The sequence below is a fragment of the Enoplosus armatus genome, chromosome 14, assembly GCF_043641665.1.
Source record: "Enoplosus armatus isolate fEnoArm2 chromosome 14, fEnoArm2.hap1, whole genome shotgun sequence".
NCBI lineage: Eukaryota > Metazoa > Chordata > Actinopteri > Centrarchiformes > Enoplosidae > Enoplosus > Enoplosus armatus.
This window is the reverse complement of record NC_092193.1, coordinates 17,741,584-17,760,684: the sequence shown is the minus strand read 5'-3', so window position 1 is coordinate 17,760,684 and position 19,101 is coordinate 17,741,584. Positions and strand designations below refer to the sequence as shown.

General features: G+C 42.0%; 1 protein-coding gene across 1 annotated transcript in view; it reads right to left on the bottom strand.

Moving 5' to 3' along the window:
* Positions 1–3,325: 3,325 nt before the first annotated feature.
* Positions 3,326–19,101, bottom strand: part of LOC139297027 (low-density lipoprotein receptor-related protein 8-like) — a 67,622-nt gene continuing 51,846 nt past the window's right edge. The window contains exons 10-18 of the mRNA XM_070919609.1: positions 16,378–16,549; positions 14,789–15,016; positions 12,436–12,554; positions 11,865–12,004; positions 9,273–9,414; positions 8,342–8,494; positions 6,546–6,836; positions 5,535–5,603; positions 3,326–3,666 (exon numbers count right to left, since the gene is read on the bottom strand). Of these exons, the coding sequence (XP_070775710.1) occupies positions 3,326–3,666; positions 5,535–5,603; positions 6,546–6,836; positions 8,342–8,494; positions 9,273–9,414; positions 11,865–12,004; positions 12,436–12,554; positions 14,789–15,016; positions 16,378–16,549 (1,655 nt within the window). The remainder of the gene's footprint in view (positions 3,667–5,534; positions 5,604–6,545; positions 6,837–8,341; positions 8,495–9,272; positions 9,415–11,864; positions 12,005–12,435; positions 12,555–14,788; positions 15,017–16,377; positions 16,550–19,101) is intronic.

The following is a 19,101-nucleotide window of genomic DNA, read 5'->3' as shown; positions in this document are numbered from 1 at the left end:
ACAAAACATTATTTGCTTTGAGTGGATGAACTAGAGAATTAAAGCATTTCAACAATATGTATTCATGTGTAGGCATAGACCATGTGCCTATTCCACAGATGTGTAGGTGTCAATACACCATCCCCCACCCAAACAGGCCTTCACGCCACAGTGAATAAAGGTGCTCATCTTAGCCCTTGTGCAGCAAGGAACATCTGTGGCACCTATTTGTCTGATGCAGGAACCACTGGATTATTAAAGAATACTTACAATACTACATAATATCCTAATGGGGTGGCGTACAACAAGAAAGAGTCTGCTTCAGTTTAATTATGATAATGGACTGGATTTATCTACTACTGTTCTTCTGTCTGCCAATGAATCACTTAGTAAATGGATGAATGTGAAGAGCAGCTCAGTTGAATGGACTCTCAACATACTGTAAGAGCAGCTTCTTGTCTGCTTTAACATCAAAAGCAAAACTTGGATTGATAAGCAATAAGATGGACTTTGCTCAGTTATATACATTCAGGGGTTTTGCTGCTACAGCCTTATTTGGTCCGGTATGAGCAGTAACCCATAGCAGCTAATATTAGCTAATGTTATCAAACTCTAAATAATGTCATTATTCAGTCTGTGTGCTGGCTTTACTTGTTTAACATGTTAGCAAGTCACACAAACAAGATGTAAACGCACCGTACCTTACCAGGAGTTGTTTCCTGTCAGGTTGCCTGAATTAAAGCATTCATGAGTTTTTGCCACAACAGTTGGGGAATAATTCTCTGTGTTTGTGTCACTGTTAGCAACACCTTTCATATCACAGTCTTTTCACCCATTGTTAATATAAATTAAAAAAAGTGCTGCTTTATAGCAACTAATTTAAGAGAACTGAAAAAGGAAAATCAATGTGCCAATATCCTGTTATTGCCATTTGTGGCTCCAGTTCAGTATCATTTTCAAAGTCTCACTATAAAGATCTTCAATGACACAACATGTATGTGACGTTTGATAGCAGTAAATGAAACCGCACACATTAAAGACATTTTCAATCAGATTTTATATATCAATATATAGAGATATTCAAAAGTAATCCATTACAGAAAATCAAAAAGTGGAACCAGTTTGGTCTTAATACAGTTCGTCTTTGCATGTACAGCAGTTGGCTGATCCCTGTCCTTTTCATGAAAAATACTAGAAGAAATTGAAAAAGTAAACAAAAAGGCACAAATAAACAAGAATCAATTATCTCATGAACACCAAGGTCGGGAAGCGTTGCAAAGGTGGGTGAGTTTTCAGGAGGGGACACCGTGTTTTATGTGGGCTAACAAAGAAAAAAAAAGGGGTTGTACACAAAAAAGGATGCTAAATGATGCACAGCAAGAAACAACACAAACCACTTTGGTGGATAATTCAGATTTCTTACAATCAGGGAATGCAGTGCTCTCCTTTTATACAAATAAATTAATATACCTGTCAACACTTTATCTAAAATCTTATGTACATCTTCTCTTTTACATAATTGTATAATACATTATCAAAAACCTTATGAAAACATATTTACAAATCAATGAATCAAAAAGCACCCTCAAAGCTTCTCCAGTGTCACACACTGTCACACACACATACAACACACACACACACACACACACACACACACACCTGTTTATCCACACACACCTTCATACACTGTTTTCTTCCATGCAGTACACAATACAGAAGGCATTCTAAGAGGGTTGTGCAACAAAGAGCATACAAAACAGTTCAAATATGGCTGTGGGATGAACATTAGCACTCACATGCATAATAATGTAACACACACACACACACACATATAAGCACACGCACACACAGACTTTTAAGATTTATGAATGGAGTAACAGTGTTAATGACGGGACCAAACCAGGACAATTTGGTCTCAACCTCATTACATCAGAGTCAGATTTTTTTTGTTTTCTGTCGTTACATCACACGACGGGTGTTTTTCATCATGCAGACACCAGCTGGGCCTTCCCACACGGCACTATCCAAAACTGTCTGCTCAGATATTGTCCCTCTCAGGAGGAGCAGAGCAGGCTATGAAATCCAGCGTGCTGTTGTGAATGTGTGCGTGCATACATGTATGTGTGTATCTTGCCAGAAACAATGAACGGCTGCATTGTCAGTTGGTGACCAATTATGCATGCGGTTTGTGTTTTTCGGAGGGCAAGTGCACATTGTCTCCGTCCCCAGGAGAACAGCGTGAATTTGCTATCACTGCACCCCGTGTGTATTTACGTGTGCATTTGTCACAGTCAAAAGCGGGTGATCAAATGAAATTCTTTAACACGCGAGGATTTTTGTCAAACCACATAACACTGCAGCCTGACTAAAAGCTGCAGTCTATTGCTTTTCTCAAACCATTTAACACCTAAACAAGTCACAACAAAGAAGACAGAACTCCTGCGCAAAATCCACTTCCCTTTAACCTCGCTCATAGAAAACAAAGGTCTGAATACAGTATTAATCCATTTTCTTCTTTCCAGTCTGCAAACCTGTTGCACTCTACCAAACCTCTGGGGTGTTGGAGGTCAAATAAAAACATAACCCCCTCCAATCAACCGTGTTCAACTGCACTTTGAAATGTTAGACAACTCACCCTTAAAGGCTTGCCTCTGAACCAGAGAGAAAGCACATCATGTGGGTGGTAACCTCTCTTTAAAATCAATCAGAGAATGGAAACATCTTACAAAAGAAAACCCGTCCAAGGAAACGTTAACTATGAAAGACAGCTCCATTAATGACATTTATGACATTTGTGATTGATTCTAACATGAGTCTGTACAGATTGTCCCATCAACGCAGGTGCTGTCCCAGTTTCAGAGCTCCTCCTACCTAAACAGTGTTCCCAGAGCTGCGTGGCCCACCAGGAATAACACAAAGCCCAAATTAACACATCAAGGACGAAACAGAACCTCTCACTAGCCCCGTCACAAAATATAAGACACACAGCACACACCTCACTCATCAATGTAAAAGACTCAAAAGAGGAACCAGTCTGACTCCATATTTCAAGGTCAATGTTGGGAACACATTATAACACGTTAATAATTCTGTAATTAATTCTCAGCATTTACCGGCGAAAAAGTAGATCCAGCTCCAGCACAGAAAAGATTTCAAAGAATCATGTTAGTCTTATTAATTATGCAGTTTTTCAAATGGATATTGGCATAGGACATGGCTGTGAATGGCTGCATGTAACACTTGATGATATGTTGTTCGTCCCTTCTGCAAACTGAGTCCAAGTCTGACCTCACTGTGCGTGCGTGTGCCTGAGCGGCCATCTTCCCCCGCAATCTGCCCCTGTGGGTCACTTCGCAGTGGAGAGCATGGGCTGCTCCGTGTACCAGTGAGTCCCTGGATCGGGCATGCTGCCCCCGAGTGGCAGGGCAATGAACTGCGGGCAGGTGCCGGCCCCTGCTCCTACCACTCCCATGTTGACGCCCTGCGGGTACGGGTGGTGGTGGGCGTGGTGCCCCATGCCGTCAGTCCGCCCGATGTGGATCTCGTCCTCCTCGCCCTCGCCGGTGGTCTTGCGGTAGACGGGGTTGTCGAAGTTCATGCTCTTGGTGGAGTTGCGCCGCCAGTTACGCCACACCAGGTAGACTCCGGTGCACACCAGGCCGAACACCACTGTGGCAATGATAGGTACTGCATGCGTTTAACACACAGCGGCAGGGACACGGGAAGGGGGAGCGTTAACAAGGCATAACGTGTCCATGGCGTGAAATGAGAGGCACGGAGAGGAGCAGAACAGGCATGCGGGGAACAGAGAGGGCAGGGGGGCAGCGATAGAGAGGTTGTGTGTGTGTGTGTGTGGGTGGCTCGGCTAAACATCAGGTCAAAGTCGGGTCGTACACCAAGCGACAGATTTTAAACACAGACTCGAAATCAGCTGCGTGAAGCACCATTAGTGGCCAGGCTTTGGAGTAAATTAGTTTTAAACTATCCTTGGGGAGCAATTTAAACTATCACATCACATCACAATCTCTTGGCAACTCATCCTCAGCAAATGTGTCCTTGAATAAGCAATGTAATTTAATAATGCTTTATTAAATTACACCAGTAAAGCAGCAATAATGCTTTCATGCTTTATTGCCATCTTTCTTTTCTGTCCTGTCTGTTCACCTTATGAAGTATATAATGAGAACAGTCCGTCTGAACTCATTTTGTTTTATTTATTATGTTGCATTGGTTTTGCTTGTTTTAACCGCAAAGATGCACAGAGGTGTCTATGGTAATATTTTCCACATAAACACATCCACATGTTTATTTTTCTACAGCCTTTACATACTTTTTAATGATTATCTGAATCAAATTGTATTCCTCTTTCAAAGGGCAGTTCCATTATCCAGAGTAATGGGGACACATTTTTTGGAAAAGGATGTTGCTGTTGAATTTTTTTAAATGTAATTGTTTTCAATGCTCTGGGCACCACAAAGAAAATTGACAGTGATTGTCCAATCATCAGCTCTCCTATCAGAGTTTACACTCCAGCCAATGTTACCTGTGACAGCATTACGTATGTAAAACACATAAGCTCATCCTACAAGCCTTTTCTCTTGAAACATTAAAAGTCAAAACATACTGTTTGAAAACATGAACAATATACAACAGAGTTGTCTTAGAACAAATAACAGTCTGATCTTCCATTTATCCTTAACATACTCATAATACTTGGACTAACTAGCTCTGCTCTGTAATAAAAGAACAATGCTGTTGCCACATGTCTTCTACACGCATCATCAGCTGGTGAGGATGCCGACTGTTTTCCTGGGATGTCTTTTAGCGCGACATCATGTTTGCAGCCATCCAGTACTACATGTTTTAAATTAGCCACAGACTAACTTTTAGTTTTTCAACTCATGGAGCTCACGCTAGCTTGATAAGCTTGACATTTCACCGGCCAGAAATGCGAAACCTGCTTTTGTCTACTTCTGTCTGAAATCAAGGACCCATTGTTTCAAAAATGACTGAGAATTTAGAGCAGTATATCTGCCTCCATTAGCAGCGTGAACTGCATGCGAGAACGCATAGCTTGACAGGTGTAGCAACAGTAACTAAGGGGGGCTTTGGTTCTAAAAACAAGGGCCAATAAGACCATAACTATCTGGATGGCTGGATACCACTAGTGGTAAGTGAGAAATAGTTTTTGGTAATTTAGGTGCACCAGCCTTTTCTGTGCTGTCTTACTGCACTATAGTATGCTAACTACACAGAGACAAAAGGTCTACTGACAGGTCTGGCTGTAGCTGCAGCAGAACCCAACACAACAACACAGTGTGAAGTGAATAATGCAGTGTGGCAGCAATGTCAGACACACAGAAAATGACTCCTGAGAAACCTCAGCGAGGAAGACCTGTGGGCCAGGCTTCTCTCATCCTGCCACAGCAGGGTCAGTGTGAATGGACTACAAACACAGTGGCCATAGGCAGCGGGTAGACAGCAGCTTTACGCAGCGCTGCAGGCCTTTAATGTGTACAGACAACGCACGGACGAGAAGGCTTCAGGTGACTTACCAATGGGGATGACCACTCCCAAAACAGCCACTGTCAGGTTCTCGCCCAGGAGGAAATGCTCGCTTCCAGCTGAGGGGAGAGACGAAACGAGAACGAGCAGTGTTAGAGTCAGAGAGTCAAAAAAAAAAGACAGCCAAGCGAGAGAGGAGGAGGAAGAGTGAGAAAAGCGTAAGGGATAAAAAAAATGTGTGAGAAAATGAGAGTGAGAGATAAGCAGTGGGGGCAGGAAGGGAGAGCCGGTGGAAGAGAAGGGAGATAAAACAGAGAGGCAGGGAGCGGGTGATCATGCGTGCACGGCTGTGAGTGTTTTACAAAGAGAGACAGATAGTGAAAAAGAGGTTGGAATAAAAATGAAAGCGGGAGAGAAAACTTGCCTGGCATTTGGCAGAGTGTGACCTTGACACTACCCCTGACCTTCTACGCTTCATCCACCCAGGCTCCGTCAGGCTCCAATGTCACCTCACGCTCATTTACATAACACATACTTACCAACACACTCATTTATGTACAGGTGCACAAGTGCATGCATGCCCTCGCAGACACACAACAGCCTACACAGAGCACAATTTACAGAGGGAGAGGCGACATTTTCAAGGCGACTGACTACCATCCATCATTCCTATTAAAGTCAGTCCAGCGTGGTTGTTAGATATCTCACTTTAGTGTCATCATTACAGTGAGGGTGAGGTTGTAAACTACATTATGAGTGTGAGTAAGACTGCGGGATGTGGTAGTTGGCAGGAGATGAGGACGCTCTTGTGAAAGTGCCACTTTATCAGAGAATTGGGCCCCATCTCTTTTTAAGTCCTGAATGGGCGCTTAAAATCATACAGAGGACACAGGGGTCACATGAAAAATGTGAATCATATAGAGCTAGATTTCTTGAAGTGATGTGACATCATCACACATCTGTTTATAAGTCTCTAAATGAGACTTATTCACAGTATTCGTAGTAGTATTTACAGGCACACACAGGCAGAATTGATGAACATTATTTTGAAGCCCACTTACAGTGTTGAGAGACGCTGCTGTCCCCCGCAGGCGTGGTGGAGACGACCATAGTGGTGGCGGTGGAGTGTGAGCCCAGCGCCTTCGACTCTTGTGACGGCACAGGCTTTAGAGTGGAGAGGGGTGTGAGGGGATCAGGGGAACCAGACGGAGCTGTGGTCAAGTGGGGGGTGGCGTCCGCCTGCGATATTCCCCCTGAGGGCGGTGGGAAGTCTTCAGCGACAGTTGCTCTGGTGTCAGGTGTAAATCCAGAGGGAGGTGAGGACGTCGGTGTCATGTCATTTCGCGGTGCTGCTGCAAAGAAAGGAAGAGGACAGTCGAAAGCTTGAGCGTGTGTTAAAGCCACTGGACATGTGGTCTCAAATCTGATGTACTTCTCTAGAACCTTAGAGGAGTACTCTGACATGTTTGGGGAAATATGCTTGTTCACTTTCTTGCAGAGAGTTAAGGTACCACTCCTAGTTCACTCTTTGTCTGTTGAATATGAAGCTACATTCAGGAGACGGTTAGCTTAGCTTAGCACGACTGGAAAAAGGGGGCAACAGCTAGCTTGTCTCTTACCAAAGGTAATAAGATCCTCCTACACTCACCTCTTAAGCAAAAGTGGTATTGGTATCTTACTTTTGAAAAGAAACCGAAAAAGCGTTTTTTCCCCAAATTCTGACCTATTCCCTTAAAAATTCAGGACAAAATAAGCAACCATCTTGGGTCTGTTCAAAGCAGCTGTCCCCTCCCCAGCATGACAAGATAGCATAAACATCATATATCATAATGCACAAGCTATACAAATGTAGTACTTGTCACAGAGATGTTGTGTTAGGTTGCATTACATTGTATAGTGGTCCATGTTATTGTATCCATCGTCTGTATATGTTGCTTAGCAACTATCTTTTTTTAGTGACAGGTTCAATAACTATGTTCCTTGGAGGAAGTATATTTAATAATTTATTATTATTTACTACCCACTATACATAACATTGATTTATTACATGTGTTATTACATTTTATTCCTCTGTGATCAAACACATCAGGCCAGTTATAAACAGCACCCACTTTCAGGCAGCACGGTGCTTACTTGAATAAAGAGCAGTTAAATGATTTTTAGAAATTAGTATTAGTTGCTTATACTGAGCTGGTAATAATATAATATAGAAGTAAAACATGTGCTATAGAAGTGCTAACCACACCCCTATTAATTAACAGTACAGTGATACCAATGGTGAAAATTCAATAATACAGGAAAAAGCCGGAGCAGGAGAATAACCAGATAATAGTTGACTGACACCACGAGAACAGCACACATTAGACTAAATGATTTGTTAACCAAAACAGCAGACAGAGCACAGTCAAGCTGAGTAATACCTGAAAATCTGAAGAAAATTACCCCCAGAAGTCAGAATGCACAATATAATTCAATCCATTATGTTTATTTTATGAATATTTTTCTCCTTCCTTGCCTTTTAGCAAATTTGACACTCTCTCTCTGTTTTGCTTTGTTGTTATCACTGTAATGCCCTTTGTAACTGTGTTTAATAAAGTGCTATATCAGAAAAAAAGTACATTATTATTATTATAATAAAGCAAACTACATTGGGATACGAAACATTTGTACTAATCAAGGAGGCAACTGCCCAAACGTTTCCCCTCTGATGACACTCAATAAAAGAAAAAAGAGCTTCCTTAAGTGAAGCAGAATCTGATTATCTACACAGTAAGCACTGTGGCGCTCTGCCCAACAAATCCCTTTAGGTGCTATTGATTACTAAATACTCTCAATTACTGCTCATAAACACGCTCACCTGGCACGCAGCCCCTCATATCAGGCCCCAGGTCCTGTCCGTCAGGGCAGGCGCAGGTATATTTGGGCGAGTGCTCGGTAATCTGTGGAGCCTTAAGACACAAGTACTCGCAGCCTCCATTGGCCACGCTGCCCAGATTACAGCTGTCTGGGCCTGGAGACAGTGACAGAGAGAGAGACATGGGGAATTACACAGTTATGGTTATATAAATAAGATTATCACTTATTCAACATGTTGAGATAGCAGAGAGTCACAGAGAGCTGTCACACGTTATTGTTCCCCTCTGTGAACACTGTTGAATTCCCTTTCAACAAAGCCCCATTACCTTGCGCAAACAAAAATCTAAAAGAATACAAAGAATAAAATCTGGCAACATTCAGAAAGTTGTTGTAAATATTAACCAGTTCCTGTGCCACTGAGCCTGTTCATCCCATAGTCTTGTTTAGCTACAAACTAAGAAAGACTGGAGTGTATGAAGAGCGAAGAGGAAAGACGGTGACGAAATACAGTGAAAGATTAAAATATAAATGGGCACTGGAAGGAAGAAATAAAAAGAGACAGACAGGCAGAGATAGATATGGAAACTGACACACAGGAAAGGAAATACACAGCCATCACATTCATGATTAAGAGCTCTGTTCAGTTCAACTCAAATCTGGATTGTCCTGTTAGAGAAAACCGGGTTGGAGGCAGGTTTTTGACAGATGTGTCCCAGTGCTTTGATCACGCCACCACAGTCACAAGCCTCACCATCGTTTATTCATGCGCCTGGGTCGACGTGGACCCACGGAGAGAAACTTGGTCACAGAAATGTAACTCGGCTCACACAATCACAGTGAGGGGAAGGAGAGTGAACAGACTTGCAGACACACATGCACAGTCTCCCCCACTCACACTGTACACACACACACACACACACACACACACACACCTTGCGGCTGTCGGAGCTGGTGGAAGACCACGATGTCATGGGGGTCATTGAGGTTTTCAGCCAACGTGTGGATGTCTTGACCTGTCAGCCTGTTGGCCATGAAGACCGCCGACCTGTCTCTGTCTGTCCAGTAGATACGATCCTGAAACACGGGGAGAATCATTGTGTTAATGTGGGTAACACACAGGACAAGTTAGTCGGGGTTGTGTCGGGCATATTGGCAAAGAGGACAGAGCTGAAGGACAGAGCCACATAACTACAACTTGTATCTAAACATCTGCGATACACAGATTGCCATAAAATTTGTATAATCTAAATCTAATATGATCTAAATTGTAATAACTTCATTGATCCCTCAACTTTTCATCTAGCAACATCATCTGGCCTAAAACTCAGTTTGTCTAATACTTGACATTCCCATCAGTCTCAGCTGTGTTTAGCTGCAATTAGCATATGTCAGCATGCTAACACGCTAACCTAAGATGGTGTACATGGTAAACATTATACCTACTTAGCAGCAAGATGTTAGCATACGGATTTTAGCATTTAGCTCAAAGCACCACTGTGTCCAGCCTTATATAGCTGCTAGCCTGGCTACGGACTCTTAGTCTGGTTACATCAGGGACCACAATGTCAAACAAACTCAACTAAAACTAAATATAGTACATATTTACAGTACACAGTTAAAAGACTAAAAAGAATACTAAAAAGTGTTTATGTTCAGGTGACTGGGGTGAATGAAATAGAGGAACAAGAGAATAAATGGCTAAATAAATGGACAGATGGCTGAAAAAAAAACAAAGGGACCAAATGATCTAAACAGAGAGAGCAGAGACATAAGATGCACGCTGCGGGAGAATACACAATACGCTAACTGCCTTCAACGCTTGGCTCAGAGTACTCACAGGCCTAATTTATCTGAGAAAATGACCCCTTCTACCTCCTGAGCCACAGTCACAAATATTTGTTAAGAGAGCATGCTAATTTGGGTTTTGCTGCAAATAATATGAGAAGACAAACGCATCAAGGAAAGGCATATGCAGAGGTTTATTGGTAACTAAGACATGTTTTAATTCAATTGGAGTAGACAGGAAGAAGCCAGAGCTTTTTGGTTTTCTTTTTATAGGTGTCAAGTTTCTGGTATATCCTCGCTGGTTTGTTACAGCGGTCTTAAATGATTCAAACACATCCTATTTCGATCAAAATATAGTAGCTCAAAGGCAAATTTTAACCATACTTGTTATTTATGAATTGACTTGTTTGCTTTGCTTCCCTAGTTCACTCCCTCAACTGTTTAAAAAGACAGAAGCTGACATTTTTTTGCAGTTGCCTTAGAAACTACAGGCTAATCTCCAGTGTGTGTGTGTGTTTGTGTTGAGTCAGTCATTGAGTCAGAAAGAGATGGTAATGCGATGTACACAACAACCAGCTGCACTCAATAACACTGGGCTGGTGTGTGTTCAACATCCTGAACAAGAAGGTCACCTTGTAGTCACAACCGAGCAGAGGGCAGAGAAGCCCTGGATCGATTATGTATTACACCAGAGGGAATTTATCATCATTTCTGTGAGTTACACTACAGTGCTGGCCGCAGGGTGGACTAACAGCAGAGTACAGTAAAAAAAAAAAATAAATAAAACTCCTCAAGGTTATGCTTTGGACAGCTTAACACTATTGGTATTTTCACTTCTAGAGGTTAAAACTGTGAGAAAACCGGAGAGAGATGTGTGAGCAATGTATATTATAAAAAAGTTTTTTTTCTGAAACAAGAGAGCTCTTTAGCATAAGTGGAACATTTTTAGGTACTTGTACTTTAGTTTAGTAGTGCCGTTTACACAGTGGTGCTGCTACTTGAATATTAAATATTCTTTCCACCTCTGCTTTCCTTTTTCGGCTTTTTTATTCTGTTGCTGCTGTCAGAGGAGGGACACTTGAGCCCAGTGTTGATGTTTTGACTTAAAAAAAGTCAGCTGGGACAAGTTTCATGACCCCTTAGCGTACAAATGTAATTCAAACCTAAAGTGGATATTTTTATATTTTTAATTTTTTAAATCTATGCCCGTAAGTCTGGTCCGCAGCTGAGTGAAACCTGCATCTCTGATGAGGAGACCAGTTCCCCTTGGGGAGTAGGCCACTTGGGTGATGTCATTAGTACCCATCTGAGACTGGCTTGCACACAGGCACAAACACACACACACACACAACATAGAAACCACAAGGCTGCCGATTTGCAGGATCGCTTGGCACAAAACCAGATTTAAGTTTCTCTGATGGCCATGACATATCACACACACACACACACACACACACACACACAGGGAAGGTGGCTGATAACCAAAAGCACGAGTGTGTGTGTTAGGCTGTTCTCTACTCCCTATAGCTATCCTCTGTTTACACAAGGGAAAACAGGCAGCGCGTGCATAAGGACACACACACACACACACAGACACACACAAACTGAGCATACAGTAAATTGAATTTAACAGTCATTACATTCAAACTCCCAGTCACACTGCCGGCCCCTGTGAGGCCGATGAGAGAGTCGTAGATATGAAGAGATGTGGGAGGCTGGATGATACCGTGGACACAAACCTCAAACACAGCCAGAGCGTAGGGGTGACCCAGTCTCTCTGCAGACGACATGTGTGTTCTGCGGTGAGCTCCGTTCAGGTCCACACTGGCTATAAGGTGCAGCTTGGAATCCACCCAGTATAGACGCCTGTTGGCTATATCTGAAACACACACACACACATGGATAGGACTTTCACGAGCTGAGTGGAAATTGATTGTCTTTGCGGTAAGCACTCGTGCACTCTGACCAACAAATCCCTTTAGGTGATATTGATTACGTTTTAAAATGTCAGATTCTCACGCTTACGCTGCAAGTTTTACTGTGTCGATCTATAACTCCTGAAACACTTCAAATATCGCTCAGAATCAGCTGTGATAACTTTATAAATCAATTCCTTTGTCATCATCATTTAACATTTACCCTTATTATCTCAAGTACTTTTGATCTTTACATACAACGAACTGATTGAGTGCATTAGCTCTTTTTCAGGCACATTTAGCAAAACACAACTGCCAAAAAAAGTGTAAAACACAGCACTGTGTAACATATAATGTAAAGACAAGAGTTGCAAAACTACTGTTCTCCTCTCACCTAGAGTGATGCCATTGGGCCATTCAATGTTATCAGCCACCAGCACCTGTCGGTCCACCCCGTTCATCCCGGCCTTCTCTATCTTGGCTCGCGTGCCCCAGTCCGACCAGTACATAAAGCTGGGTTGAACAAAAGAAGCATACTTATTGTGTTATTATGGACTGTTGGTGTAGTGCTGCTGTGCTCGGCAAGAAATGTGAAAGCAATAATCTTATAGTGCACAAGTATTATGCTGTTTATACTTAGATAACTTTTGTAGATTCTCATCAGTTACGAAGATTATTTGCAGAGACACTTGTCCATCAATTAGTTTGTCTGGAACTTGGACATTCTTTGTATAAGTATTGAGTTTCTGTAGATGTTGCTCTATACTTTGTCTGTTCAGCCTGGTGGCTGTTACATAACAAAGAAACTGCTACCAGGTGGGTTGATTTACTAACTTTATAACACAGTTTTGTACTAATGAGTCAGATAGCATCCTTCCATATTTATTATGAGGGCTGCATCAACAGTATCGCACTGGCAAGATGACAGAAAGGCAGTGCTGCTAAAAAAAAAAGTGCCGATGCAATATACACACTATTGTAGAACAATCCTATATAAGAGTGGAAAAAATAGGACAGGAGAGTTTTATTTTTTCTCAAATGGAAGCTGGAAACAGGATTTTTCAGACTAAATACTTTTGCAGAGGCAATACTGTCTCTGATTTGATGTCTGGGAATAGCACCTGTACAATGTGAGGAACTGTGGTTTTGAAGGAGACATAGAAAGGGAGACATGTCTGTTAAGAACTACTGGTACATCACAAAACCACATTAGTAACAGAAACAAGAAGAAGATGATAAGTGCACTCTATGGGAGCTGTCCGTTCAGCACCACAGATTCTGTCCATTGTTGAAGCAGCTACCATAGAGGCTTCTGATATGATGGTTTACATAGTTATGACTTGGTAGTCTTGTGTGGATGTGGTTCTTTTAAGCTGTAAGGCCAGCCACACATTTCCCAGCCCATTATGTCGTAATTAGAGTATTCAATTTAACGCTGTGGCTGTGCTAATTTACATCATCAGTGTTGGGAAATACTCTGCTAAATGGAAAACATGCAAACTTCTGCAGCCATAGCATTGATTTGTGGCAGGCTTAAACCAACCCCCAAGTGTTTAAACCACCACATTTAAAAGTTGTTGTTGTATGAGTTCGTTAGACTTTGAATGGTTATTGGGCAATATCAGTCAGAAATCACAGCAGCAAAATACACAGAGATTTACATTCATTTCTATGAAAATGTTTATTACCGACATCAAGCACATTTTCCTGCTAAGACACAACTGTCATTTGGTGTTGGAGTAAGAAATCTGTGTGTGCTGGATTCCTGTAGGGCAGTTATGATTGAGTCTGTGATGTGCAGAAAATGTCACTGTGTATGTAGCCTCAGTTTAGACTATGTGCCTGTTTATCATAGCTTATTTTTGTTTGTTTTCATCTGGGTTTGGATCACCAGAACACAAAAGCTGCACAGGCACACGCTGGCACAAATTCATGAAGCTTCCCAGATTAGGAGCGATCATCTAGGACAGAATTTCTAAAAAACTATTGAGTCAGGATGCTAAATGGGTCACAGGCTTGTTACTCCGGATTCTCATATACAGCAACAAGAGTTCTCTTATGTTCATCATTAGACGTGGTCACAGAAGGAGATCATGTTTATTCATATCCTGGGTCCCGGGCTGAAATCACTTAACAAATCTTCATCTGGGGTTATTGACCGTCATCTTCAATATTATAGAACAGGGGGAAAAAAGATCAGTATGGTGTCTGCCAGCATATTCAAAGACATACTGTACATTGTTGTGTAAATCCATATCATACAGTTTAGTAATTAGCATCCTTTTTTAACTTAGAAATGAATCAGTGTATGCTAGCATTATAATGACCAATAGAGATCATTGTTTAATGACCATAATTATTGATACTGTCATTTGTATCTACAATATTGGGTATTACACAGTCTCACATAGCCAGACCTATCTCCACACCTCGTTTTAGTGCTGTGCCATCGCTGGAGAAAGGTCTGGCTGAACCCGTTATCATTCTGGTTTTCTTTAAACCAATCACAGTCATCTTGGGCAGCGCTAAGCCCCGGATGCAGCGGCGATGCCCTTGCAAATGGTAACATGCAGATAGAGGAAGGAGAGGAGAAGTCCGACTGAAATGGCAGGCTTATACCCACAGCCGACTTCCTGTGAGCCAGACTAGATATTACATAATGTGGTCAATGCTTGATTTCAGAGCCTGGTTTCGTATTGTGTTTCTGAACAGAAACACACAAGTACACACCATCTCCTCTTCCTTACCCATGGTGGGGATCCAGCGCTATGGCCCGGGGTTCACTCAGGTCGGTGTTAATGAGGACTCGTCTCTTGGTGGCGTCCACTGAGGCCACAGAGATGGATTTGTCTCCGGAGTCGGTCCAGTACAGGTTGTGTTGGAGCCAGTCCAGTGCCAGACCCACGGGGGTCTGCAGGGATGAATCCACCAGTGGCACCTGCTGGGAGGGGTCGCTGGCCTCATGGATGAAGGCGCTGCAGAGGGAAAGGGAGTGCGACAAAGGGAGAGAGGCAGAAGGGTGTATTTTCAGCGGAGGAGAATATGTAAGTCATAATCTACAGCAAGCCAGCCGTTATTGCAAAATCGATGTGTAGTGGGATGTTGACTGCCTGGTGGGGCCCACTTTTGTGATAATGAGTCTATATACACTCTTCTTCTTATTACATGGCACCCTACCAAAAAGATTTACCCTTGTAAGATATTGACTTTTAGTGATTTCAGTACAAGCTAAAGCATTTTACAAACTTTTCCCAAAAAGTAGTTTGACTGTAAGTATAGAAAAGCAAGTGCAAACACAGCAGTGAAAACAAGTTCAGCAATAACCATGAATGAATGGATGAATGATAATACAAATAACTAGCTTTTATGTTGATCTGAAGTAACCAAAACTGAAAGTCCTTTTGGCACATTATTTTGTTAAATTGTGAGAGGATACAAAGTGGATATATGATGCAGGACAGTGACAGGACAAGTGAACAGCCTAAAGATTATGTGTCATCACAACTGATGTGTATACTAATTCTCCACTGTGCTGCAAAGCGACTGCAGAGTGGAGAATGGGTCGGTTATGTGAGCTGTAGCCTTGGGCCATACACTGAGCAGGTTCATCCGGGGGTTAGTGTCCTTCGTACGTGGACCACTTATCAGAATAGACAAGGCCTACCTCAGGGGTTGCCCTGCTCGCTAATGATTTGGCCCCGGCAAAGGTGTGAGGTGAGGGCCAGGCAGCTGTGCTCCCGAACAGGAATTTCAGTTTTAGTTTCCCCAGAGATCTTTTCTCTTAACATCCATTTTATAAAGAGAACACAGTGCTCCAATTAGAATACACTCTGGGGAGAAAATGTAGTTGGGATAACAATAGGAAGGGTGGAATTAACCTAACATAATCTGAGGTCTGAGCCATCAACTCAGCTGATTCAATTTCAAAAACATCAAAAGACAAGAGGGACAAGTAGATGCTCAGTACATGTCAAGTGTCTGTAATGTCACATTTAGATTGTTTTGTTTAAATCAGTTGTAAAGTAACTGTAAAAACTGCTGAATGGTCCCGTTGTTCATCTTTGAAAAACCAGGGATGTATCGATAATGTTTGAATCTACCTAGTTAATAAAAGGTAAGTGCATCTTTATGTTTCAAAGTTATATGCATTCAAAAGTCATTCAAATTGCAGGCATTTTGATATAATTAAACTTATTTATGCTGAAGATTGCAAAGTATACATAAAAGGGCACGAGCACTTAATAAAGGTGTGTAGCATTTATGGTTCACGCTGCAATGTGCAACATCAGATAAGTGCATCTCAAAATCTCCTCTAAATTTTCTGTTCATGGTTTACCTGTAGATTTTCCGGTGAAAGCGATCACACCAGAAGATACGGTTGTTGGCCACGTCCAGGTCCAGAGCCACAGCATTCTTCTGGGTGGACACCACCTGGCTGTAGTCCCTCTTCACCAGGTCGATACGTCGGATCTCATGCCGGTTGGTGAACAGCAAGTAAGGGCTCTTCCCTGCACACAAAGCAGAGAATATTCAATGCCCTGCTTTTTGTGAAAATGGACACAAAGGCAAACACGTCGATGAGTTCAGCCAGATAAAATTTACAATCACAGAAGAGTCACAGTGCAAAGCAATTTAGAAGAGGGGCTGAAGCCGGACGAGTACATTGTTAGTAAGAGAAATACAATATTGGTAGGTGGGGTTGGGATGTGCTTCAGTAATGGCCACTCAAATCAGCTTTGACAATCTGGTAAAGGGCCAGAGGGAGGGTCCAAGCCGGCATCTCCTATTAGAAAACTGCTCAGGAGCTGCACAGATCCTCTATGCACAGCTTCCCGTATATGATTCAAATTTAGCAAGCAAGTATAGTGTATAAAATAAGCCTAGCCTTTAGCAAGTGGGATTAACTTCTAAACACATTCTGAGCAAACATTGTCTAGATTTAGACAGGATTAGAAATAAGAAATAATATCTGTATGTGCATGTGATTCAATAATTAAACCCAAAACATTTGACAGTGTCAAAAAGCATTGCAGCTTTATGTGCTGCTGCACATTTGTAGCACCGAAGTCGATGCTCTAAATGTCATCTTTTAACACAGATAAATAACACAACAAAGCTTGTGTGATACAGCTCAATATCCTCCTCTAACAAGAGTGCAGGGACAATAATCCTTCATTAAAAACTGCTGAATAGTTGCTGTATTGATCCATGTGTCTGTGTGCATCATTAAGTTGTACGCTCCTTATTATCTTCTCCTTGCAAATATAGATCAGAAGTACCTTAGCATTTGGCTACACCTCCTTAAACAGCAAGCTGTCAACTTTCACACAGGCAGCACAACTAAATAGATATGAATGAGCACACACACACACACACACACACACACTGAAAGACTACCAATGTAGTCATTTCCTCTGAGGGCTGATAAACAACCTTGAACAAAGTTAAATCAGACAGATTTCTTGCTCTTGTCTGAGTCACCTAACACAAAACAATAAAGATCGGTGACTGAGTTCCCTCATGAGCTCTGCAACTGGTTCAAAGTTGAACCCATAGAATGCAACAGAATAATGTCAAGCATTAATACCTGGTATCTTTTTATACCTGCACTGTGTCTATTATAGGGGCAGCTATGGATTGCAGGTCTCACCTGGCAACAGAAGGCATCTCAAATGCATCTCATGTGATAACTTGTGATTAGATTTTCCATGCCCCACTCCCATTTGTGCTCACTACTAGCTACAACAAGTGCACTTAGGCACGGTGGTGCATGCTAACATGCTCACAATGACAATGCTAACATGCTGATGCTAAGCAGGTGCAATGTTTACCATGATCACCAGCTTAGTTTACATTGTTAGCATGCTAACATTTGCTAATTTGCACTAAACACAAACTGCAGCTGAGGCCAATTAGTTACACAAGTGTTTAGTCATAAAACAAATTGAGATTTTGACCAGATGATGGTGCTAGAATAGAAGGGATCACCAATCACCAGTGATTACAATTTATCCTGAAGGGGAAATGAATGTGTGTGAAAGTGTGTGATTTTATGGCTAATAATCCAAAAGTTGTTGAGCCTCATGGTGGTGCTAAAGGAAAAGTTAGGACATCAACAAAGTCATAATGATTCAACCTCTGGAAAGCATGAATGTCTGAAAAGAATATGATGGCACTCCGACGTTGCTTTCCTGGAGCTATGCCGCTAGCACGGCTAAAAATACATATTTAGCTTTCAGCCACAGAGCTACAGAAGAGGACTGCAGTGGATATTTGCATACTGGATAAAAAACTAGACAAAAAAAGACCCAATGAGAAAGACAAAGCTGGAAACAAAACCCTGATATGACAATGTAAAATCACACTGTCAGAGAGAGAGACACAAAAGATTCATTTCAGGTATAGACTGTGATTGGTGGCGTTGACATGCATTGACAGTATCAGCACACACACAGTAGTTATTAGCACTGAGCGCCTATATCACAGTGTGTCCTTGTTTCATTTTGGGTGCATTCACACCTATTTTTAGAGCTGTCCACTTGTGAGAAGGTCAAACAGGATGCATTTTAATTAGACCCAAATGTGAACAGGGGCCTTAGACTTATTTTGTTACAATTCTGGCAGGAAAAAGCCAAATAGGTAACAGATACACTAACAGTTTGTGCCTGCAGGGAAGGTCTTATCACTCTGGCTAGCAACTACAGCCCACCTTTGTCTTGTTACATCTATATTGAGCATATCTCTTTCTGACACTGCATGGTAATAGGAAGGCAGCTGCAGCCAGTTATCTCCAGAGGCAGATATGATATTCTCTCATTAATGGCTCTCTCGCCTCAGTTTCCCTTCTGACAGTCTGTGTCGTAGCCTCATTGTAGTATCGTTCTCAAGCACGTTCCCTCTATTTTTCCCTTTTCCCTCTTCTCCCAGTCTGAATGATGACGGTGATGTTCAGGACTAAGTGTTGTCAAAAAACTGGCCATTACAATGACAACATTTCCAAGCCCTCTAAAGGGGAAAATGGTCCCCTGCTGGTTTTATGGGCTGTCACGGCAGCGATAGT